This window comes from Tenrec ecaudatus, chromosome X (genome assembly GCF_050624435.1).
Source record: "Tenrec ecaudatus isolate mTenEca1 chromosome X, mTenEca1.hap1, whole genome shotgun sequence".
NCBI lineage: Eukaryota > Metazoa > Chordata > Mammalia > Afrosoricida > Tenrecidae > Tenrec > Tenrec ecaudatus.
In genome coordinates, this window is record NC_134548.1 from 6156008 (window position 1) to 6181621 (window position 25614).

Consider the following 25614-nt stretch of genomic DNA (forward strand, 5'->3'; position numbering starts at 1 on the left):
CAAATGATTTTAACTTAAGTTTGGGCACACAATCAAAATCCAATGATTGTGTGAAGTCTTCAGGAATTTTAAAAAGTATTTTTAAAGAAAGAATTTAAGAGAAGCAAAAATCTGAATTGATGGAGACCACTTCCACACACCACTGTAAAGTTCCAAACTGGTAGCTTCTCATGGTTTCTTAAAAGTCCTTTATTTAATTTACTCCAGTTATGAACATGCATCTCTTATTAACTTGGAGACATATGCCTTCAAGGTTGAAGGACACCTTGAACCTTTATGGTAGTGGTTCTCAACCTTCCTAATGCACGACCCTTTCTTTCGTACAGTTCCTCATGTGGTGACCCCCAACCATCACATTATTTTTGCTGAACTTCCTAATTGTCATTTTGCACCTGTTATGAATTGGGCAGCCCCTGTGAAAGGATTGTTTGACCCCCAAAGGGGTTGTGGGCCACAGGTTGAGAACCACAGCTTTATGGGATTTCTGTCTTTATGGGACCTCTTGTTCCTCTGCTCCCACCTGACTCCACCCCACCCCACCCCACCCCACCCCATCCCCATCCCCATAGCATTACTTTTTATAGGACAATCTTCTCTCTCCCAACTCTGTCTACGTCGACTTAGAGGTTACCCATCTTTGTGAGTCAGAAAGGGGCATTTTAATTCTGAAATATTCAGGAAATGGAATTTCTGGAATTTTTCTGGAAATGGAATTTCTAGGCCTTATCTGACAAGTACCAATTGGCCAGCGTCTCCAGGGTAAACAGACAGACCAAGTTACCTGGGCAATGCTGGTTTTCAAATCCACTCTGCAGAGAATCCCTGGTGCTGTTATGGGTCTAATTGTGTCCTCCAATAAGATGTGTTGAAGACCTACCCTCCCATGCCTATGAACGTGACCTTGTTTGGGGAAATAGACATTAAGCAGATCTTAAATCCACTGCCATCAAGTAGTGTCCAATTTAGAGTTGGGTTTCTGAGACTGTAAACTGCTATGGTCCAGATGACCTCACCTTTCTCCATGGTGGGATTGAACCTCCAACCCTGTGGTTTGCAGTCCAATGCTCACTTGACAGTGCCACCAGCCTAGTCTCTTTTGAGTGGCATCCTATCAAAGCAAAGAGAAGATACAGAAGCAGGGATCACACACAAGTAAATATAGCCCATGAGCATCAGTGTACCAGTCAAAGAATATCAAGAGACATCCGGAGCTCTAGAAGCTGAAGAGATAGGGAAGAATCTTCCTTCTAGAACCCACAGAGAGAATTTGGCCCTGCAGAGCCCTCAATTCAGACTTGTAACCTCCAAACTTTGAGAAAAGGCATTTCTGTTCTTGAAAGCCACCCATGTTGTGGAGGTTTGTGATTGCAGCCCTACGAGACAAGCCAAGGGTTCTGTGCCCCATCCAAATTTGAATCATAGTGACTCTGGTCACTCTGGAGCGAGCTGCCTCATATTCTTTGAAGGACATTTGAGAGTTAGCTTTGCATTTGTTGCAAATACTGGGGCGACACAAGAGCTTCTGGATGCCTTTAAATCATTTAGACACAGCTCATTTCAGTTCTCCATGTCCCACTCATGGCTTCACCCAGTGAACCATTCTTTAACACCAAGAAGTAAAAAAAAAAAAATTAACCAAAAGGGACCTATCGTTGTTGGTAAAGCAGTTGCTCACAAACTACATTTGACTCATGGTAGCTCCAAGTGTGTCAGCATAGAACTATGCTCCACAAGGTTTTCAATGGCTGGTTTAGAGGGAGGTAGATTGTCAGGTTTTCTTCTGAGATCTCACTGGATAGACTCGAACTGCCAATCTTTTGGCTAACAGCTGTGAACATTAAGGGATCCTATTGTCATTCACAGTAACGCCAAAGGAAAGGATCCAGCTGCTCCAGATCTTCTGTCTTGCATCCCAGTGGAGAAAAATCTCAGCGTTTGAACATCCCTTTTGTTAATATATTTAAATTCTTAAAGCATTTTAATTATAAAAATTACATCGACTAATATATGCCCAGTTCTTAACCCATGTAGACTTTGACTTGGCTCCTACTTTTTTGCTGCTTCCTGAGGCAGTGTGGGGGAAAGAGAAGAGGGTGAATCACTGAAGGAGGTCAACTTTCATCCTGCTTAGCTTAACTGGAGATACACACACTGTGGTGCTCCTATATCCTTGTACTGAAACTGCTTTTCAAAAATACTGTTTATCCCAACTCTTGCTCAAGGTAACTCTCAACTGATTCCTTTCACTTTATCATAAAAAGGGAGAGAGTTTATAATGCTATTTCTATAACTTTATTTTAATGGGGCTGGATGTCTCTATAATGGCTACCAATGACCTTTACTTCCTGAGGCTCACAAAACTTCCAAGGTTGCTGGGGGTGGGGCAGGAAGAGTGTCATCCTTGCTATTCCAGCCAGCTGCAAGAGGAAGAGAGTATGAAGAAGTCCCATGTAGAAAATTCATAGGACAGATTCAGAAGTGAGGTGCGGCTCTTCTGTTCCCATTCCATTCCATTCGCCAGATCTTGACCACATGACTTTGCTTTGCTGCAAGGGAGGCTGGGGAATGTTTCCTTTGACTGCTTGGCCACTTCTCAAGGAGGACTCTATACAAAGCAGGATGTGGAAGAAATTTAGGGGTTGATCCTTGTGATCAGTTCCCTCTCTCTCCCCCCACTCTCCCCTAATCTTCCTGGTATCTCTTGTTGGCCGTGAGGGTTTAGCGATCCTGGATTCCCTGTGTTTCGGGCTCTTATCTGTAGCAGTGTGCATGCTCTGGTGTAATCCGATTTGTAAGGTAGATTTATTGAGGTCATGATAGTGGGATGAAGGAAGCACCTAGAGAAAAGTTATGTTATCTGTACAGCACCCTGACTGGCTCATTTCTTCCCTGTAATTAGAAACCCCTTCCAGGGGGGTGGATAATGGAAAAATGGGTGCGGGGTGACGGAGGAGAATGTAAGATAGGGAAAAATATAATCTATAACTTATCAAGGGTTCATGAGGCAGGGCTGCCGGGGAGTGGGGGGGGGGAGAAATGGGGAGCTAATATCAGGGGCTCAAGTGGGAAGAGAATGCTTTGAAAATGATGCTGGTGGCATATGTGAAAATGTGTTTGCCACATTGGAGGAATGTATGGATTGTGATAAGAGATGTAAGAGCCCCCCAAAAAATATTTTAAAAAAATACATTTAGGGAAATAACTATACTTTCTGCCATACTGCTGTTGAGAAATTGGATACTTTATAATGGGATCGCCAGATTAGCATTCAAACTGGACATGAAGTACGTAATGCTACAGATCCATTCAGAAGGCTTGCTTCTCAACTTTGTCAGCAATTCCTCCTTTCTTGCTTATTCCAAGTCAACACCTATCCAACAAGACCTTTAGCCGCCACCCATGAGTCAGTGCTGAAACCAACAAGCCTTTGATCTTCCCAGGAAAAGGGGGAAGTGAGATGCCCTACTTGATTGTATGTAGAGGGAATTTCTTTTCTCCACTGATCCTCAGAGATACCTGCACTAAGACTATACTTGCTCAGAAATCCACATTGAGCCTCTTTTGTTGGCATGCCTCTTTTAGGCCTGCCTATGAATCGCCTTCAGAGTCGCTTCCTTGTTTCTTCCTCTGTAACCTTTCCTGACTGTTCCACTTTGCTCACTTTTTATTTCTTTTTCTCTAGATGATCTAGGGTTGGATTTTGTTTCTTTTATTTGCTGTTGTTTTTTGAATCTCTGGCCTTGATGTATCCTAAAAAGAGGTGATCCCACCATTCTACTTAGCACGGCCATGTGATGTTAGCGGGCAGCCACGTTTTCTACTGAGCCTACCCAGGGATGCTCTTCTTAACTGCTGACTTATATTAGTCAACCTCTCTCACTCCGTGTGGTAGATTTTATTTCATTGTATTGGGGATAATTATCATCCTCTGAAGTTACTTTGCCCATTCATTCTTTTGGTGGCATCTTGTCTATACCAGATATAGAGACCCCACAAGAGCGCAGACTGTGTATACTTTGTGTAGGCCAAAGATAGAGGCTGGCATGCAAGAGGTGTTTGATAGTATTTGATGAATGAATATATGAAGAATTCTTTGTAGGGGCCTTCCCCTGAAATCATAAATGCAAGTAGAGGGATGGTAAGGTGGAAGGACTTGGCATACTCTCACTAAGACCACAAACAACAGGGAGAGTTAATTGTCCATCAGGATTTGGGAGTGCTGCTCTCTTAAGGGGACGGTGGTTAGGCAGATAAAAAACCAACAAATGTTGAGTACAGTTGGCAATGAATACAGATAAAGAAATGTGATCATGAGTTTCTAGATGCTGATATCAGAGTGGACGCACTGTGTAGAGGACCATTCAGTCTCCGTCTCCACTACTCTAGTCTGCAAGTGTGGTTTGAAAGCAGCTGTAGACAACGTGTAAGTGAATGTGTGTGGCTGCATGTTAATAAAGCTTTCTTTAATCACACTCACTGAAACTTGAATTTTGTGTTTCACGTTCGAAATATTCATCTTCTTTTGATTTTTGAAAGCCATTTTAAAATGTGAAAAGCCATTTGAGCTCATAGGCCACAGAGAAGGAGGTTAAGTTGCCACTACCTACCTGCCAATGGGTTGTACTGTGGTGGTTTGCATGTTGCTGTGATGCTGGAAGCTCTGACACTGGTATTTCACATACCAGCAGGCTTACCCATGGTGAACATGTTTCAACAAAGCTTCCAGACTAAGGCAGACTAGGAAGAAAAGTCTTGTAATCTATTTCTAAAAATTGCTCAGTGAAAACTCTATGAATCACACCACACGGGGATGGAACTCCCTTGCTTTGGACATGTCATCAGGATGGTACAGTCACTGGAAGTGGGCATCGTGCTTGGTGCGGTGAGGGATGGCACCATAGCCACCATGAGGGACTCAGGATGAGGCAACATTTGGTTTTGTTGTGTAGAAGGTCACCAGGAGCCACAGTTAGCTCAATGGTAACTGACAACAACTTAGATCGTCAGGCAACTCAGTCGTACATGTATTGGGATTTATTCTTTCTGGCTCTCATGACCACTTTATAAATAATGTTTGATAAAACATTTATATATATATTTATATTATCCTTGAACCTAAGTCTCTGGGGGGGGTGGTGTTTCGGGTTGAAAGAGGTACTAGAAGGAAAGGAGTCTCCCAACTGTAAATGGTTAACATTTATAGTACAGCATAAATTATTCTTTGCTCCAGATTGCCTGTGATATCCATGTAGAATGATTAATGTCAAGATGATAAAATGATGCAGTCTCTTGAATTTGATTCCAGCTGTTCTCGTCTTTGATATGATTTGTGAATGACATTTGTATTTTTCACTGGTGATTAGTTAATGCTGGGAAGGACAGCCAGATGATAGCTGTCTAGAATTCTAAAGCCAAAGATTTACTTGGCTGGAAATCTGTTCCATAGAATATCGTTACAACATTTACCACAAATTCGTTTAGCATTTGTCATTAGAAGGTGCTTAGCATTCGGGAAAGCAACCTATAGTTTGAAGAATGTCTTAGACCATTTGATTATACCATGATTACAGGACATTGGTAAGCAAAAGAGTCTTCCATCCACATGATACATTGCTCTTGTTTAGAATTCAAATTATCACTTAAAAAAGGATTCTTGTTTTCCCTTCCCTCCTCCTTGTTCTGTTATTTGAAGGCCATTTTTTGACTCACTCTTAGCTAAAAGAAATTTCACTTGAGCTTGAAGCTTAGACGCCAGGTGTCAATAGTTATTGCATTGTGATGTGACGCTACTTCAAACAACTAGGAATAGGGATGCCATATGATCTAGCGGTCCCTCTGCTGGTTAGATATCCTAAAGAAGTAAGAGGCATAACAAGAACATGCATATTCCCCCGCACCCATGTTCATCGAGGCACTGTTCACAATGACAAGACGATGAAAACAACCCGAATGTTAAAAAGAAACCTTGGTGAAAACACACAATGGAATAGTCTGCCTCACTGGAAAACAACGAGGAAACCCAGAAGCCCCTCATGCATGGAGAAAACTCTGCTGAGGGAAATTAGCCAATCAAAAAAGGACAGATATGCTATGAGACCACTGGGGAGAAAAATACAGTAAAGACTTTCATACCAAAGGAAACAGACTTTGTAGTTTGCCAAAAGGAGAAGGGGAATGGAGGGGCGATGAAGCAATAGACTAGACAGTTGACAGGCAGTGACTTTGGTGATCCACGAGATGGAGAAGAGAAATCAAAGATTGGGTGAAGGGTAAACCAATGCAGGGTGGTGGTGGTGGTGGTGGTGGTGGTAGTGGTAGTGGTAGTAGTGGTGGTGGTGTTGATTGGTAGTTTAAACTGTTGAGTACAAAGTTGATGATCTGAAATGTAAAGAGCCATCTAACCCTATAACGCCTAGCATGATATTTTCGTAGCATTTAATTAAATTTATATATTAATATATATTGATAGCTATGAAAGTAAAGAATAAAATCAACATTTTTCCTGAAATTTAAAATACAGGTGTTATAGGGCTAATTTAAAATAAGAATTTCTAATTTTTAAAAGTTACTGGGTCTAGCCAGTGATGATAACAGTGACTACTTATTGAGCAAATGTGTGAAGTCCTCAACTAGTGTACACTCATTTGCTCTGCACACAAGTACTTTGCAACATTATGCTAGGTTATCAGAATATTTGTCCACCTACCAAAGTCATTGAAGGACAGTCTGTTGCTTTTCAGTCTCTCCACATTTGTGTAGCTTCTCAGTTTGTAGTACTCTATGGAAAAGCACAGTGTCAGTTTAATTAAGGGTTTCTCTATCTCAGTTTGCTTGACATTTGGGGCCAGATAATCCTTTGCTGTGGAGTCGGTTCTGTGTATTGTAGGATATCGAGTAGCATCCATGCCCTTTACCCACTTGGTACCAGTAGCACACCCAAGGCCCAGATTTGACAACCCAAAATGTTTCCAGTCATTTTCAAATGTCTCCTGGGGCGGGGGGCAGGGGTGCGGCGGCAACATTTCCCCCAGTTCAGAGACACTGGCTTAAAGGAATCTTCCCATTAAAGCATTTGAGCAGATGAAATTATCCTTGAGACTCAGCCTGTATTTTCCCTTCTAGGATGAGACCATGTAAGGTGTTTCCCTTTACTTCAAGACTTAGACAAGGAGCTGCATCTAATTTACCATGGATTCTGCTTCATGAAAACTCAGAGTTCTTTATGACATTGCCAATGAAGACTGAATTCTTTACTCTGCGTCCAAATTGGTAAAAATCAAAACGAAAGAAACAAAAACCCACACTTGTTGTCATGGGGTTGATTCCAACTCATAGGGATCCTGTAGGATAGAGTAGAACTACCCCTGTGGGTTTCCAAGTCTATAAATCTGTATAGGAGTAGACAACCTCATCTTATTCCCCAAGAACTACTGGTGTATTTGAACTGCTTACTTTTTGGTTAGCAGCCCAATGTGTAACCCACTATGCCAACCAACTGGAAAAGTGCTGCTATTGTGGGTTTCAACTCATAATGATCCTACAGGACAGGTTAGAACTACCCCTGTGGATCAGTAATCAGGCATCAAAGAACAAAAATAATAACATTGTGTGCTCACCTCCCTAGTACCAGAGACAAATGGGTATGCATAAGCAACTGTGGTGAAGAAAGCTGATGGTGCCCAGCTATCAAAAGATATAGCTTCTGGGGTCTTAAAGGCTTGAAGGTAAAGAAGCGGCCATCTAGCTCAGAAGCAACAAAGCCCACATGGAAGAAGCACAGCAGCCTCTGCGATCACGAGGTGTCGAAGGGATCAGGTGTCAGGCATCATCAGAACAAAAAATCATATCATTGTGACTGAGGGGGAGTGCGGAATGGAGACCCAAAGCCCATCTATAGGCAATCCCCTTACAGAATGGTTGCCAGGAGGAGAGAGCCAGTCAGGATGCAGTGTAGCAACGATGAAACATACAACTTTCCTCTAGTTCCTAAATGCTTTCTCCACAACCGCCCCTCCCCTGCCCGCCACTATCATGATCCCAATTCTACCTTTCAAATCTGGCTAGACCAGAGGATGCACACTGGTACAGATAGGAACTGGAAACACATGGAATCCAGGGTAAATGATCCCTTCAGGGCCAGTGGTGAGAGTGGCGATACCCTGAGGGTGGAGGGAAGGTGGGGTGGGAAGGGGGAACTGATTACAAGGATCTACATGTGACCCCCTCCCTGGGGGACAGACAACAGAAAACTGGGTGAAGGGAGACATCGGACAGTGCAAGATATGACAAAATAATAATTTATAAATTATCAAGGGTTCAGGAGGGAGAGGGGACCAGGGAGGGAGGGGAATAAATGAGGAGCTGATGCCAGGGGCTTAAGGGGAGAGCAAATGTTTTGAGAATGATAGAGCAATGAATGTACAAATGCGCTTTACATAATTGATGTATGTATGAGCCCCTAGTAAAATGATTAAAAAAAAAGAACTGCTCCTGTGGGTTTCTGAGATTGTAACTCTTTATAGGAAAAGAAAGACCCCTCTTTCTTTCTCAGAGAAGCTGGTGGTTTTGAACTGCTGATCTCTGAGTTAGCAACTCAATGCACAACTACTACATCAACTGGACTCTTTAAATTGGTATAAAAAAGAATCATTTTTTTGTTAGAAAATTTCTCTCTGTTTTTCGTATTGTCTGTTGGTCCAGTTGTGAGGATTTTGGTCTTCTTTACACTGAATTGTAATCCATATGGAAGACTGCAGTTCACAATCTGCATCAGCAAGTGCTTCAAGCTCTCCTCTCTTCCACAAAACAAGGTGTGTCATCTGCATATCACAGGTGGTTTGTAAGCTTTCTTCCAATCCGGATGCCTCATTCTTCCTATAATCCAGTTTCTCTGATAATTTGCTCAATGTACACAGTTATTAAGTATGGTGAGAGGATGCAACCCTGACCCACACCTTCTCTAATTTTAGAATGCAGTATTCCCTGGTTCTGTGAGAACAATTGCTTCTTGCTCCATGTACAGGTTCCCCATGAGCACAGTGAAGTGTTCTGGAATTCATAGTCTTCTCAAGACGATCCACAGTTTGTGATTGTCCACCCAATCCAATGCCTTTACACAGTCAATAAAATACAAGTAAACCTTCTTCTGGTGTTCTCTGCTTTCAGCCAAGATCGATCCACATCCATCAAATATGTGCCACATATGGTTCTGATTCTGGCTTGAATTTCTGGCAGCTCTCTGTCAAATAGTTTCAGTAAAATTTCACTGGAGTGTGACGTTAATGATATTGTTCGATAATTTCCACGTTCTCTTGGATCACCTTTCTTGGGCATGGGCACAGATATGTCTTCTACGTGGTTGGCCAGGTCTCCCCAGTTTTTTCACAGGCTAGTGGATGCTTCCAGTGCAGCAATGGTTTCCTGAAACATTTCAATTGGTATTCTGTCAATTCCTGGAGCCTCGATTTTCGCTAATGCCTTCAGTGCAGCTTGGACTTCTTCCTTCAGGACCATCAGTTCTTGATCATGTACTACCTTTGTAAATGTTTGAATGTAGATTTTTTTAGGGGGAAGGTGGGGTAAGTGACTCTATGTCTCCATTCCATCTTCTTGTGATGCTTTCTGCATCAATACACCTTTCCTGCACTTGTCTATTTTCTCACATGTCTATCAGGATGGACATCTCCATAGCTTTTAGATAAACTAGTGTTTTCTCTCTATGTAGGAGGGACTATACTCATATGTTTTGTCTGTTTTTTAAATGGCACTACTACTCCCCTCTTGGATTTCCAACTGATATTTGCAGCTTCTTTGGACAATGTAAGGCATGTCTTTCTGATCAGAATACTAATGGAATTGTAGTTCCAACTGTGAAATATCTTAGGGAGAACTTGCTTGCAGGATGTAGCAAAATTACATCTGTGTCTTAATCATGTACATAAAATTATGGTAACATCCTAAAAGTTTGAAATACCAGGGACCTGGAAAAAGAAAGAGCATATTACTCATTTTGAGTTGTTTAATATTTTCATTAAAGACCAATGAGGGACAGGAATGACAGTTGCTTCGAATTACATGCTATTTTGGATCAGCAATAGAGGAGTAACAAGGTCTTGCTATGTTTCAGATGTGTTTCAATGATTGATTGTTAACATTCATATCGACATATGCTCTCCTGACTTTCAAGACAAGAGACTGTTTTTTTATGTATTCCACACCAGGGCAGACTACACTGGAGAGCCCTAACTCTGTAAGAAAGAACTTTTTTGAGTATTGACAACAGTGCTCGGACTATTTAGCTCGAATTCCCAAGGCCAAGGTGAGAAACAAGGCCCAAGGCCTGGGAACAGTGCCTGAGAAAGGATCTTTATGACTAAAAAGTCCCGTAAGCTCAGAGCTTTCCCTCAAAAGCATTTGGCTCCAGCTTGTCATTAAAATGTGCTCATGTACTCAGCCCCTGGCGCTGGGAAATCACCTCCCTCTTGGTCATTAGGGAACAATCTCTGAGCAGAGCAGGAAGCCCAGACCCTCGGCCTCTGGAAGCCAAGACAGCTGCCTCCTGAGTGGCACAGCCAGCTAGCTCCTATACAGAGAAGTAGAAACCATGATGGAGTCCAAGTGGAGGCCATCAGGTACATGAGATTCCCCAATGACTAGCTAAAGAACATAATCCTGAATCAGAAAAACAAATGAACTTCAGACAAACTCAACAGAACAATCCTCTTTCTTCTTTGGAAAGGAAATGGTTGAGTGAATAGGACACAGGGGCTATGATCCTTTCCTTCTTGCTTCAGAGGGAGGCCAAGGGACACTCCATACAGAGTAACAAGGTCAGAGGGTTCTCTGGTGCCCTCTGATTGGCTGCAGGCTTTAAAGAACTTTGTGCACCATTGTGACGAGTTTAGCTGGGTATGTAATTTTGGTTTACTTTCTGGTTCCTTGACTGATACAAGCAATCAGATTTCTTAAGCAGAATTACATTGTTATGTCCCCTATTGCACAAGGGAGGAAACGTTCTCAAGTAATTTTCTTTCAGATGAAACGGGGATAAACTGGTCTTGAGCTAGTTAGTAGGAAAGAATTAGGACCGTAATTCTATTCCCAGGTATGTTTTTCTCCCGTAGGAAACAGTGGTTTAAAGTTTATGGAGCAGGTTAATGAGTTGAGAGCCTTGCCTTTTGGCCCACGTCCTAAAATAAGACTTTTAAACACACTTCAAAAATATACAGCACTTCTCATTAATGGTGAGTAAGGAACTAAGTCCTGAATCAGGATGTAAAGGTAAAATCACTCATATCTGGAGTCATATGTAGCAGAAATTAGATTTTTCAGAAATGAACTCTTTCATTGATTAAATGATTCCTGGAATACTATGGACATTTATTTTGTTTTGCTTTCTTTGTTCTCTTTGGAGTCCCTGGGTGGTATGAACAATTAATGTTAACTGTTAACTGTAAAGTTGGACATTTGGGGCTACCTCAGAAGCAAGGCCTGGTGATCTAATTCCAAAAAAATAAAAGTAAAAATCAGCCATTCAAAGCCTTATGGAGCACAGTTTTATTCTGACACACTCAATGACTACTGGTTCATTGGTTGGCGTTGTTGACAGTTATCTGGCCCTAAGTGCACGGTGGCTGCTAATAGCAAGGTTTGCTGTTCAAATCCACCAGCCACTCCATGGAAGACAGATGAGGCTGTCTACATCAGTAAAAATGTATAGGCTCCGAAAACCTAAACAGGGTTGCTGTGAGTTGGAAGCAACTTGATGGCCGTAAGTTTGCTTTGAGGATGTGAAAGTGTCCCCAAGGCAAGGGTGGCTCAGTGCTGGCATTCTTACCCTCCATGCAACTTGGAGGGCAAGTTTCTCCATCTGTCCTCGGAGCTTTCTGGCTGTTCTTCTCAAACAGAGATGCTTGTTCTTTTGGCAGTCCGTAGTACTTTCAATATTCTTCGCCAACACTATAGTCCAAATACACTGAGTTTTCTTCGCTCTTCAGTATTCAATGTCCAGCTTTCACGTGCATATGACGCAATTGAAAACACCAGGACTTGGATCAGGCACACCTTGGTCTTCAAAGTAACAACATCCTTGTTTTTCAATACGCTAAAGAGGTGCAGCATATTGACCTAGTGCCAGGTACACTTTGGATATATTATCAAGAGACACCTGTCCCTGGCAAAGGACATCATGAGTGTTAAAGTGGAAAGGCACTGAAAAAGAGGAAGGCCCTCAATGAGATGGTTTGCCACAGTGGCTTTTTTTAAAAGATCTTTTCATTGGGAGCTCTTATAGCTCTTACAATGATCCACACAGCAATTGTGTCAAGCATATCTGTACATATGTTGTCATCATTATTTTCTGAACATATGCTTTCTGTTTGAGCCCTTGGTATCGACTCCTCTTTTTACCTCCCTTGCCTCCCTCCCACCCTCGTGATCCCTTGATAAATTATAAATGATTATTTTCACATCTTACACTGACTACTGTCCCCCACACCCACAGTCTTTGTTGTTTGTCCCCCTAGGAGTGGTGGTTATGTGTCGATCATTGCGATCAGTTCCCTCTTCCTCCCGATTCCTCTGCCCACCTTCCCCTTCCCCTCCTGGTATCGATACTCCCATTTCTGTTCTGTGTGTCACCAGCCTTATCTCTTATCGGTATCTGTGTACATGCTCTTGTCTAGCCTGCAGTGAAAGGCAGGAATGGGGTCATGATAGTGGGGGTGGGTGGGTGAGGCAGCCTCAAGACACAGTGGCTTTAACAATGGGGTCAAACATAACAATTGTGAGGATGGCACAGGACTGGGCAGTGTTTCGCCGTGCTATATATAGTGTATCAGTGAGTTGGAACCAACTGGACAGCACTTAACAACAACAACATGTAACAGGCCAGGGTTTATTTCACAGCCAACGAAAATCATGTGCAGCCACCACCTGTCTTTCCATGGAGGCTTGTATGTTGCTATGATAATAAACAGATTTAGTAGAGCTTGCAAACACTTGGAAGAAAGGTCTGATGATCTACTTCTGAAACTAAGCCAATGAAAACCCTATGGGTCACAATGTTTTCTGATTTCTATTGCTTTGTAACTGATCGTGGGGAGGGCGCAGGATGGGGCAGCTTTGTATTCTATCGTGCATGGGGTTGTCATGAGTCAGACTGACTTGATGTCAGCTAATAACAAATAATGTCCACAACGCTGAGGCAAACAAACCCTGCTCTTGAAAACAGAGGGTTTGAGAAAAGACTGAATGAGCCATGATGCAGCTAGGCATCAGAAGACATCTTCACAAAACCAGTGGAGGAAGAAAAGTAAGTCAAATATATTCAATAGATATTAGCTTTCCTGTCCTGTGAGTCCACAAAGGGCAGATGATTACACTTGGCAATCTCATTAAACCCCAATATATAAGCAAACCAAGTTCACAATCTCTGACAGAAAATTGGAAATGAAAACTTGACACTCCAATGGCAATTAGTAAGAATGAACAATTTCCTGGTTTTTACCCAATGCACCGGGGTATTTTAACACTCGGTCATCGAATTTCCTTCCAGAGCTGTAACGGTGTCAGGATTTCAATCTGCATGAAGTGGAATTTTTGTGCAACCCAGAGCCTGGCCATTCCACTTTGGGAACCCTTTTGATGGCTGTGTCGGACAACATTATGGGAAATTGTGCACATTTGGGTGCCGGATGCTGTCAGGAACTGTGTGTTGATTTTTCTTGAGTCAGAGCTGTCCCTGAGGAGTTCCTGGTTTCAAGGGCAAAAACCTCAGGAAGACAGGCTGCCTTTGAAAGTCAGCTGCCCAGAGCATGGGTAGTAACTCTGTGAGGTCATCTAGGGAGATGTCCAGTGTGATGTTCACTTCTTCATCTAGAAAGTCCTACTCTGGCCTAGTTCCCCCACCGGATGTTTCCCAGGATGCTGTCTGCAAGGACAATTGTACTGTTATTCCTTGCTCAGGAAATGGTAGCACAGCCCAACAATTAAAAAAATATCTGGATTTCAGGGCCTAGAAATCTACCCCACAGGGAAGAAGGCGGTCTTTGGGGTTTTTTGCTACCAGATCCAGCAGCATTGGTCAATTTCAAATGCCTACCAAGTAGTATCAAGGACTGGGCTCTGGATATATTCCCGGTTGGCCCTAGTGAACTCTGGGATTAAGGGTCCCTGTCTTGGTCCTTCAACGTTCAGTCATTAAGGGGTTTCAAACGTAGTCTGAAGAGCAGCCTTCTAGATTTCAGGATGTCTTGAGTGCTGAATCTGGAATGTGGGGAGGGAGCAAGAGGCAACTGGTAACAGATACAGTGACCAGACAGCCTCCCTTCCTTTCTCTGAGTGTGCCAAGTCTCCAGGCCTCAGGCTATCAGAGGCCTTGACTGAGCTCATCATTCCAAGTCAATGGCAAGCCTTTTTTGCCTTGCTATTTCTAAATCTAGCCCGATCCAAGACAGACTCACAGGGCTGACATTTGAATTTAAACAGAGAATAGTCATCACCATCATTATCGGTATTAACTTATTCACTAGGTGCCCACCGTGGACTCTACAAAATGTTGTTGTTGTTAGGTGCTGTCAAATCTGTTCTGAATATTGTCATTCAGGAGGCTGGCTTTCAGAGTGGGTGCCTTTGGGCAGTTAATGGAGATGTTGGACTTGCTAACCCCTGGAAGTGAAGCTGAGTGCCTTTGGGCTATGACTGACTGGAGTGAGGTACCACTAGGCATTTAATTCAGGGATCTGGGTCTGCTGATCCAAGGAGATTGAGCAGAATGCCTTCAAGTGGAGGCTTACAGTAGAGTGGTGTGCCCCTTTGGGCACTTTGGAGCAGACTTGAAACTTTGTATGTAACATGTCCTGAACTCGCCTGAGCATTTTTCACGGAAAATACAACTTGTCAGCTTCCTTAATAAACCCTTTAATTATGCATTTTGCCTGTGAGTTCTGTGTGGCCTTTGTGAGGGATATTAGAACCTGGAGATACATTATAGAACCTTGATTAAGTCAGTGTAGGGGTGACAGTAAAACGACTGTACATAACATTTTCTCCCGTGTTCCAGCAGAAATTTACTACTTTTAACAAAAGGACATCATGCTTGTAAAGTTGAGAGACAGTGGATAAAGAGGAGGACCACCCACAAGATGGTTGACATGGTGGCTGTAACAATGGTCTTGAACGTGACAGTGATTGCTGAGGATTGTGCAGGACATTCTGTTGTATACAGGGTCACTGTGAGCTAGAACCGACTTGTTGGCATCTACCAACAATAAAAGTTAAACAACAAAAACATTTTTGTAAGCCCAGTTTACCTGTGTCATTATACCGTAAGAGCCCACTACCATAGGTTCAAGCGTGATTCCTAGAGACCTTTTATAGAGTTTCCTAGCCTGTAAATGTTTATGACAGCACACAGCCTCAGCTTTCTCCTGTAGGTCAGTTGGAGAGTTTGAACCACTGACCTTGTGGTTAGCAGTCCCAAACTTATCTCACAGCACCACCAGGGCTCCTTATCAATACACTTAACAAGGCTAAAACGCTATGTGAATTTACTTCTGGAACCTTCTATTGTGTCAGAACCGTCGCTCTTACTCAATTATAATGATGCTTGGAGTCCAGTGGTTGTGTTTGCTCAAATCCAAAGGCATGCCACTGAGTGAGTAGATGCCAACTCATAGCAACCCTCTCTAGGATTTCCCATGCTGCAAGTCATTATTAGAGCTGACGACAGCCCCAGCTTTCTTCCTCGGAGTTGCTGGTGGGTTTAAAGTGAAGACCTAGCAGTGCCATGGGGCCTTTCACATAACTGTAGAGGTGTCATTTAAAATGATCTAGTTGTTTATGTCACAACTTACTGCATTGCTTTTAATGATATATAGGAATTACAATTTATGAGTAACATTAGCACGAAGACATGACTGAGGAGGATTCCCCATAGTCTGGAGTGGAAAGAGGTCCGTGGTGGTGGTGGAAGCGAAGTTTCCCCAAGAGTTACCTTACAGGGGAATACCAACCCCAAGGACACCGCTGAATAGACTATATGGATCAACCTGTGTTCATGAAAACATTTTCATGTGCAGCTCTCTCAGTGGTATTTGCAATGCTGCCCGTTCAATCATAATTTCATCACTTCCTTAGGAGGGCATGGTTGAAAAAGATGCAAAGGGGGACCTGAATTCCTTTCCATAAGTTGCCTCCATGGAGACAGCATGGCTCCAAGGAAGGCTTGCCCTCCATTCTGGGCCCCATGGCCAGTTTACATTGCAGAGTGCCCACCCCTCAGTGAGGCCACTCGGGAGGAGTGGTTGTGCAAGGTCTCCCCTTCTTTCCTTATGGGTCTGAATCGACTCAATGGCCAAGAGTTTTTTTAATCATATTTTACTTGGATATTCTTTTTTTTTAACCCCCTCCCCCTCTCCCACACACACGGAGGCAGGGAGGTGTATTACTCTTGGAGTGAACTCCCAATTGACTTTGAAAGGTGATTCCTTCCAGCAATGCCCATTTGGTTTTGAACATTCAAACTAAATGAACTTCGGAACGGTTCCTCAAGGAAATATATTTGATGTATCTGTCCCTTGTGCCTGTGGCATCATGGTTCAGGTCAGCAGTGCGACCCCACCAGCTGCTCCATGAGACAAAAGATGTGCAGTCTGCTTCCGCAACAATTCCACCCCAAAGCCCACCTCACGGTCATGGAGTCAGCGCTGACATATCACGACCCCTGCGGGCTGCTGAGCCTTCACCTCTTGATGGGAGCAGAAAGCCCCATCATGCAGCGTAACCATGACATGCTCAGGGTTCCGCAAACATGAAAGCCTAGGAAATCCTGTGCTGCATGTCCACTCTGACTGAAGTGTTGCCATCACCTTGATGGTGACGAGTTTGAGGTTTGGGGATTGGGTAACTTGTCAGCAGGGCTGATTGAAGTTAAAATAATGAGAGTGGGAAGCAAATTATTTGAGCCCCAGGAGCGGGCATACCTTCAACTGTTGAAGAAACAGATCTCCCAATAATCCATGAACGGCTGCATCTTAAGCAAGCCATGGCTAACTCTTTCTGGCCTTCCTTCTGAAGGACTGTGGGGTTCACAGACTTGATGAGATTCAAACTTAACAAGGACTACAGAGCCTCACTGATGAATATGCCACTCTGATGGCCCCACAGACCCAGAAACCTGAAGGGACGAGGCACAGTCTTCAGTGAGGGGAGCACTAGGGGATGCCGCGGACTTCTGGCTGCCTTTCCGGTGCCAGGTCCACTGAAGCAGGGGTCAGCACACAACATCCCGCTGGAGGACTCAGTTCAGCCCATGGCTGATTTTGTAAAGACAGTTTTTGTGGAGCAGTCATGCTCCTTCAGGTGGGCACTGAAGGGCTGCATTCAAGGTGAGAAGCCAAGTTGACTAGTTGCCGTGGAGCACAGCCAGTCGGCCAAGCTGACAAGACTGACCACCTGTCCCTGAGACTAGGGAACTCTCTACCAATCCTGGGTGCCCTTCAGAACCACCCTTACCCAAAGTGCAGGTGACTGGGCCACTCGAATCAGACTCGTTGCTGTGTGTCCTAGTGTGTTCCACAAGAGCTTTTCCTGGCTGATGTGGGGACGTTGATCTCCAGGCCTTTCTTTCAAGGCACCTCTAGGTGGACTCGAACGTCCAACCTTTCAACTCGTAATGGGGTGCTACACTGTTTGCACCACCGAAGAACTCTGGGATACACTCTATACCTTCGCATCCCCAATCTTTCATGAAGGTATCCAGGAATCAAAATTTTTGAAAGGGTGATTTTAATGCCTAGTCAAGTTAAGAACAACTGCATTATACAATGTGCTGTCTCTGAAGCACATTGCCATAATGACACATCTGGAACTTCTACTAGTGCTAGAATCCCCCAAGGACTTGTTAGAGCTGACTGCTGGGCCTCACTCCTAGAAAGACCATCAGTAGAGCTGCGGACAAGAACAGGCATTCCTAATGAGACCCTGGTGCTGTTGAGGCTGCTGACATTTGGACTCCATGTTGCCTGGCATTGACCTAGACCACGGGGCCTTGGGCTCTACTTAGAGGACAAGCACTGGGAGCTTTGAGATTGGGGTGGGGACATATTTACAGGCCAACAGCTGGAGGTGTGCCAGAACCCATTGTAAAGACCTCCAGGCCTCTGATCAAATCAGTATCCCCATCGCCCTGCTCCCCCTTCTCCTCCCGCCAGCCCTCAAATCTCGAATCAAGAACCTCTCTGAGGTTCTAACCACTCTTGCTCTGAGTCTCCACTCCTTTATAGGTTTCCTGTGGTTTTAAATCGCCCAGGGACTGTTTTTGAGTCAGGACAAAGAAGTGCCCTTTGAAGCAGGACTTCAAACTGGTTCATTCTGCTCCAACCCTCTGCTGAACATCTGCCTTTCCATCTCAGATAAACTGAAGCAGAACCGCCAGCATCTCTAGATCTCTGGGTGATTCTTACAAGAACCGTCTGGGAATTCATGAAATAGTAGAGCCTCATTTGGTACTGGTTTGAAGCCCTGCTTTGAATGGAGAGGTATGGCACAGAGTATGCAGAATATTTCAGGCATTAAAAAGACAATGGAACAGATGTGAGAAAAGTAGTTAAGAACAAACAGCAGACATAGAAAAAACATCTCAGTAAATATCATGAATGTGCAAACCTAAAAGGAGGGAAAGGAAACACAGGCAGACAGACCGTGGAACCCCAAAGATGTCTCCATGTGCTCAGGCACATCTTCCTGGCACTCTTAAGTGGTTCTCATTCATACAGGTTTGGATTCTTTGGCTTAGTGGTTACACATTGGGCTACTAACCACAAGGTCGGCAGTTTGAATGCACCAGCAGCTCTTCAGGGGAAAGACCTGGCTTTCTAATCCTGTAGAGTTAGTCTGTAAAACCTACAGGGGCCACTCTACTCTGTACTATAGGATCACTAGGAGACAGAATTAACTCGGTGGCAGTGAGATTTATTTATTTTTTTTGGTTTTGGATTTTTTTCTTTGAGGAGGGGTGTTCTTTGGCAGCTAAGTAGTTAATTTGAACATATTTCATTCATCGTAAATGTCTTTAAAAGGTGAAGAAGCCACTGCAGTGAAGACTACTATTGTTTTTGCTAAATCAGATCTTGACTCCATTACTAGAAAATGTGAAGGTTTGGGGGAACAACAAGCGAGTTTTCCCAGCTTGGCATGAGTGACATTTGGAGGAGAGTCAGTGTTTGTGGTGAGGGCTGCCCTGTGCATTGTAGGATGTTTAGCAGCATCCCTGGTCTCCACTAGATACAAGTAGCATCCACCTTCCCCTAGCTGTGGCAACCAACAATGTTTCCAGGCATAGCAAAGTGTCTCCCAGGAGTGGGGGGGGGGGTGGGGAGTTTCCCCACACTGAGAACCAAAAGAGCCCTGGTGGTGTCGCTGAGGCATTGAGCTGCTAATCACAAGATTAGCGGTTCAAACCCTACCATCCACTCCAAGGAATAAAGATAAGGCTTTCCCTACCAGTGAAGACTTACAGGCTCAGAAACCCTGTGATTTGAAATCAACTCAATGGCAGTGGGTGCTCCTTTCACCCATGGTGTCCGTTTATCTCTTCAAAACTTCTATAATGGCAGACCAGCTGCCCAACACTGAGTGCATGGGAACAGGAGCCTATGCATCTGTGTTGAACACAGGGAAAGAATATGGCCTGGAGCTGAAGAGGAATTCTGTGTTTGGGAAGGTGATTGAGAAGCGCTGATGATGTGCTGGTTCTGTGTTGTTGGGCTGAAGTCCGACAGGTTTATAGTTTGAAACCACTAGCTGCTCCTCAGGAGAAAGACAGAGCTTTCTACTCCCATAAAAAGAAAAAAAAAACCCTCATAAACTTACAGCGGTAGCTGTACTCTGTCCTACAGGGGTGCCATGAGTGGGCATGGAACGGCAGTGGATTTGGTTTGAGGAAGGTGATTGTTAGCATATCAATACCAAAATCAATCTCCACCCAGCTTCTCCCTCGCCTCAATCCATTTCGATCTCTGCTTGAAATATATGATCAACCACTTCCCATTTTTGGATCCAGATGGCTTTATTTATTTGAATACAACAGGAAGAGAGGTACCAGATGTGAGTTCTGTTCTGAGGATGGGCTACATAATTTGCAGGGCCTCGTGCAAAAGGAAACTCCAAGCCCTTTGTTCAAGAACGAAGACTTTTCAAGATGGCGGCGGCAGAGCATTCAACAAATCATGAAGTCCTTTCACACTGGGAGCTGTGGTGGGAACGGTTTCAATATTGATGAATCTACCTCCCGGCACCACCAGCTTTCTGCCCTTGCATCGCCTGCAGTGCTTCCTGTGAAATGAGGACCGCTAAAGAATAAAGCATCTTGACCCCAAATCCATTTCAAAAGAATGCTGACTGGTACGACAGCAAATGCTTATAGAATATATATTTTTAGACTTAAAAAAAATCCACACGGAAATCATTTCTACATCATTACAGAAATTAAACACTGTGGCCTTTCACCATATACATATTTTCCTGTAAATATGACAACTTGGAAATATTAACTGCTAATATCCACAATGCGTTATGTTAGCAAAGAGTGAGCTTTCCACCACAAACTTATAACAAAATCTCTCTTGTCCTTATAAAAATAGTCAAAACATACCCTAAACGGCTTGCAGTGAACATTTGAGCAGTAACTTCTTTATATTGAAAAACATTATAGTCACGGAAACACGATCTTTCTCGCAAATGCTGTAGGGAAACATCATAAGGCAAACTGTAGCATTTCTTGGTACCTGTGATTTGCAAAACTTTTCTTCAGAATCTATTAATGTACAAAGTGCATTAAAATATTTGTTATCCAGTTACCCAAAACAGTATGTAGAAATTACTGAGACTACCCTTTCAGTGTCTTCAGGGAAGGCAAATAGAGAGTTTTGTGATCATTAAAAACAAAAATCCCATCACGTTTTCAGAGAATGTTTCCCCCCCTCTCTCCCACCCCTACCCCACTGAGGTGTTCAGAAGTGAAATTGTCTGAAGTAGCTATCAAAATATCCATCTGGGTATAAATAATAGAGTAAATATATAGAATCTATTTGTTAAGAAAAGGGGGTGGAGAAGGTAGAAGACACAGTAAGCCGGCAGGCTCCCATGCATTCCAGATTCGCCATCACAAAAGCTTTGGCCACTTGACAACGTGAGACTGAAGCAATGGGTCTTTGGATTTGCTGCAGGAAAACAACTGGACAATTTGGTGAAAAAACAAAACTCATTCAAAACCGTGCTTTAAACCCATCCGTCTGTTCAATCAAAATGGCTGACCCAGTAGCCCAGACAAGTAGTTTTGTAATGGAAACTGTTTAGAAGGTTCTACCGCCCCTTCAGGTTAAATCAATGCCAGGGTCTCACTCTCAGGGCCACTTTTGGAAAGGCTGAATTCACGGACCATTTCCAAGTGTCAGACGAGCAAGTAAAAAAAAATCCCATGTGACACTTTATTATTAGCAAGTTCTATTAGATCATGTGTGAGAACAGCCAGTTTTTCTTCTCTTACAACTCTATGATAAACTATACTAGGATACTGAGAGACTTCTACATCTTTCAAGACATGTTTCATAAAAGTCTATTTATAATAACTTTTGAGGCATGGGTTCTAGTGAACAGTACTTTCTACGACGTCCCTCGTCATTACGAACTCATAAATATTAAGTGTTTTTCGGGTGACTTAGATTTGGACGTGCTCGGTGCCACGTGCTGACGTACTGGAGAGCAAGCTCCAGCCCCAATGGGGCTTCCTTGGTGACGGAACAAGTTCCTTTCCTCAGCGACAGAGACAAACGAAAAAGCACTTGGAGAGGGTGGCAGAGGGGAACTCGAAAATGGAATGAAGCCATTTCACAATCCTAAAGCAAGGTATTAAAGGGAAGGACAAAAATACAATTTGAATATCACGAAGCAGAATCCTATTTGTGAATGAAACACAGGCGGGCTGAGTTGTTGAGCCATCAGGACTCCGCGATTCCATTTCATTGCAATCGCCTTCCTAATGTTCTCCCAGGATCCTCCACCTGGGAGAAGAAGGGCAAGATACAGTCCAAGGCTTCAGCACGTTTCTCTCCAACCTTATCCCACCGGCTGGCAACACTACAGACTTAGCAGTGGGCACTCCATTCTCCGGAGTTACCTCCTGCCACCCGTGCTCTGCATTTTAGTGGATCCAATACACATCCTGGACTTTTGCAGTTTAAAGACTTCAAAACAGGCCGGAGCAAGGAAGCCTTTGCACTGTCCTAAACCAACTCATGGCAGCCCGTGTGCCTCAGAAGAGCATTGTGCTGCACGGGGTATTCAAAGACTGTGACCTCTCAGAAGCAGATCTCCGGGCTTTCCTTTGGAGGCAACACTAGGTGGACTTGAACCTGCAGCCCTTCATTTAGCAGCTGAGGTCTGAACTGTTTGCACCACCCAGGGACTCGAAAGGCGCTCCCTCCCCACCCCCGCTTTTGAGAATGGTTGCATATTGTAGGCTGGAGGAGCACTGTTGCGGTGACAGTCTCTCGCCTCAGATGGCGAAGACATCTTATGAAGGAACACCCAGGACTACAAAGGGGGTTTGCCCTCCTCCAGCCCATAGACCAGGATGCAAATGGGCTTCTGACTGTGCAAACCCCAAGAGTTGTAATCCGATTCGGTTTCTTTTATAAATAATCTATAAATTTTCCTGTAAATACACACACATACACACACACACAAGAAGTTTGAAAAAGTTATCAAAGCCCGTGCTTCATAGAAAACACAGTGAAAGGAGGTGCCTGTGTTCAGACCTATCGGAGCCAAGTTTGGGACACTTTTTGGTGAGATTTTTGTCACCCTCTCAAAGCCTGGGCTATCTCAGTCCCCTATAGTGTGACCACGTATCCTTTCCTGCCCCCGATAGCTGCTCCGCATGACCACAGGCTCACGGCAGTTGCTCCGTGCAGTCCAAGTGATCTGGAATCGGAAGGCCAGTTATAATGGTCAAGCATTTGTTCCACACGGTGAAGGTCGGGCACACGGGCTGCGCAAAGGCGATGTCGAAGGTGTAGAGGTGGATGGAGTTCAACGCATCATAAAAGGCGATGGAACCATTGTCGTAGTCCAGCAGGATGCCGACGCGCCGTAGGTGAGGAGCTGGCTCGATGGGGATCTCCTTACTGTTGTGTCTCACCACCCAGTTATTGTTGCAGCGGCACAGAGCCCAGGAAGCCGAGTTCTTCCCGATCCACTCGTGCTTCGGGGCCGACTTGTAGGCCAGGCCAATGGCGTACCTGCAGAAAGGAAACAACAAAGAGCCTGCTGAGCCCGGTCAGGCATGGACGCTACCACTACCTTATGTGACGGTCCTTGGGGTCAGGAAAACGTGACCTTGTGTTGTCCCTTGCTTTTCTCCGTAAGTGAAAGCTTGGCAGGAACCCGGACACATGTGCTTCTTGTCTTCCCTCCTCCCCATTGCATTCAGTCACCTTCCTGTTTGCTATGCAAACACTATGATAGTATTTGAACTATGTATTTTGCTGCTAACATCAACAACAAAACAACAACCAAAACCATGAAGCCCTACACAAAGAATGCTCTACAGCCTGGAATGACTAGCATGGTCGGCACTGTTCATTATGGTAACCACGAGCTCCCCGGGGTAAATAAACACTTGAATGTGGCTAGTGTGGTGAAAGAGCTGAATTTTACATTTTATTTCATTTTAATTCAGTGAAATTAAATAGCCATGTGTGACTCGTGACTACCATATTGGATAGTATAGCTGTAGTCTCTTTTGTTGGCAACCTCATCTATCACACGGGGCCCATGGTGGCAGCCACCTCTGTGAGAATGCATGCGAAACCCTGGCCACAATGCCTGGTATGTTACTTTATTATCACTGCCCAATTATACACCAATGCTGAGCCCAAGGATGACTCAAGAAGCCAGCGCTTAAATCACACTTGATAACGCCGTCCTTCCTTAGACACTGCATAATTTCATCAGTGCTGAGAGCCCTTCTGTGTCTATTTCCTACTACATTCAAATAAATTCTGAATCTCTCCTGTGATGCTTTAATTCAAGCAGACAGATAATCTGGTGAATCAAAAATGTTCTCTAGCTGCTCAAAGAATAATTTGAAGAAGTGTTTCGACAGTGTTCTAAGCTTCTTTCTTAATCACTCTTTCCCCGTAAAGTATGTCTCCATAGGACTTGTAATATTTCACAGTGATTACATTGAGCACAGAACCTGTCCCTTTTAATAGTGTGTAATTCAGGCACCAAGTTCTACATGGTGTAGTGGAAACCGGACGAAGTGGATATTGACACATGGTACCTGACTCATTGCAAAGAGCAACAATAACAACAACATAGTCTTTGAGAAATGATCATCTTGAATTCACTCACTTTAAAGGGTGTTATTTTAAAGAAGACAGTTACTATTAAATGCTTTCACTGAATTCAAAGAGAGGCCATCTACCAACTTCTCTTCCCATTCAGTAAGAGCCTGATTTAGAGTCTGTCCTCGCAAAGACCTTGCACAAATTCCAGAGCAGTGGTTCTCAACCTTCCCGATGCCACGACCCTTTCATCCAGTTCCTCATGTGGTGGTGGCCCCCAACCATCAAATGGTTTTCACTGCTACTTCATCACTGTCATTTTGCTATTCTTATGAATCAGGCGCCCCCTGTGAAAGGGGGTGGCAACCCACAGGTTGAGAACCGCTGTTCTAGAAAGTCTACAAGGAGGCAACAGAGAAGAGATGGGATGGTGCTCAGGGGAAGTTCCTGGGGCACCAGCTTTTTGCTGTTGGCCCCTTCCCTGTGATCGCAAAGTCCCCAGTCCTTCCGAGAGTCACACTAGCTGCTGGCTCCTGTTCTCTACAGAACACCTCGAGTGACGTTTGCTCCACTAAACCCTAGCTCCTATGCTTAGAAGGGCTTTCATTTGGCCACTTAAATATTTCCCCCAAAGATGCTCTCTGCGCTCAGGCACAAAATGACCCTAGAGGTCTGACAGTGCTACAAACATCCCACTCTATATTACAGATCATTGACACTCCCTTCCCATTTGAACCTTACTTCAACCATTTTGAAGTGACTGCGGCAGTTACAACTGACTTCATTTAGCAAACGGGAAAACATATAAAGGGTTAAGACTGTTAATGAGGAGTCATATCCAGAATCGTGTCCCCACCTCACCCTGGACTTCTAACCCATCTGGGCAGGTACCCACGTTGGCTCGATTGGTTCACCCCATTTCATCCAACGCCAAGCCTCCGTGAATAGCAACAGAGAGTAAGAAAATAACGAGTCCATTAACCAAAGGAAAATATCATTATGCTATCATTAAGCTGTCCCACTATGTACACATTTCCATCAGGCCTGAACGGTGCAGGCACGATGTAATGTCCCGTGAAACGGGGAGAGTTCACAAAGCAGCAAAATGACGTTTCCCAGAGCACTGCTAACAAGCCCCCATTGCGCGGATCACCACATCCATTCATGTTCATTTGAAGTCAAGACTATTTCACAAGAAAATAAATGTGTCGTTAGCTACTGCAAATAAAAGTGTCCACGGGCATTTAATCTTCGAGGTCACCTC

General features: G+C 44.0%; 1 protein-coding gene across 3 annotated transcripts in view; it reads right to left on the reverse strand.

Annotated features, from left to right (window-relative positions):
• Nucleotides 1-20055: 20055 nt before the first annotated feature.
• MID1 (midline 1) overlaps nucleotides 20056-25614 on the reverse strand; it is a 388602-nt gene continuing 383043 nt past the window's right edge. For all 3 annotated transcript variants that reach the window (XM_075539462.1, XM_075539463.1, XM_075539464.1), the window contains one exon: nucleotides 20056-23300. In XM_075539462.1, the coding sequence (XP_075395577.1) occupies nucleotides 22952-23300 (349 nt within the window). In that variant the 3' untranslated portion in view covers nucleotides 20056-22951. The remainder of the gene's footprint in view (nucleotides 23301-25614) is intronic.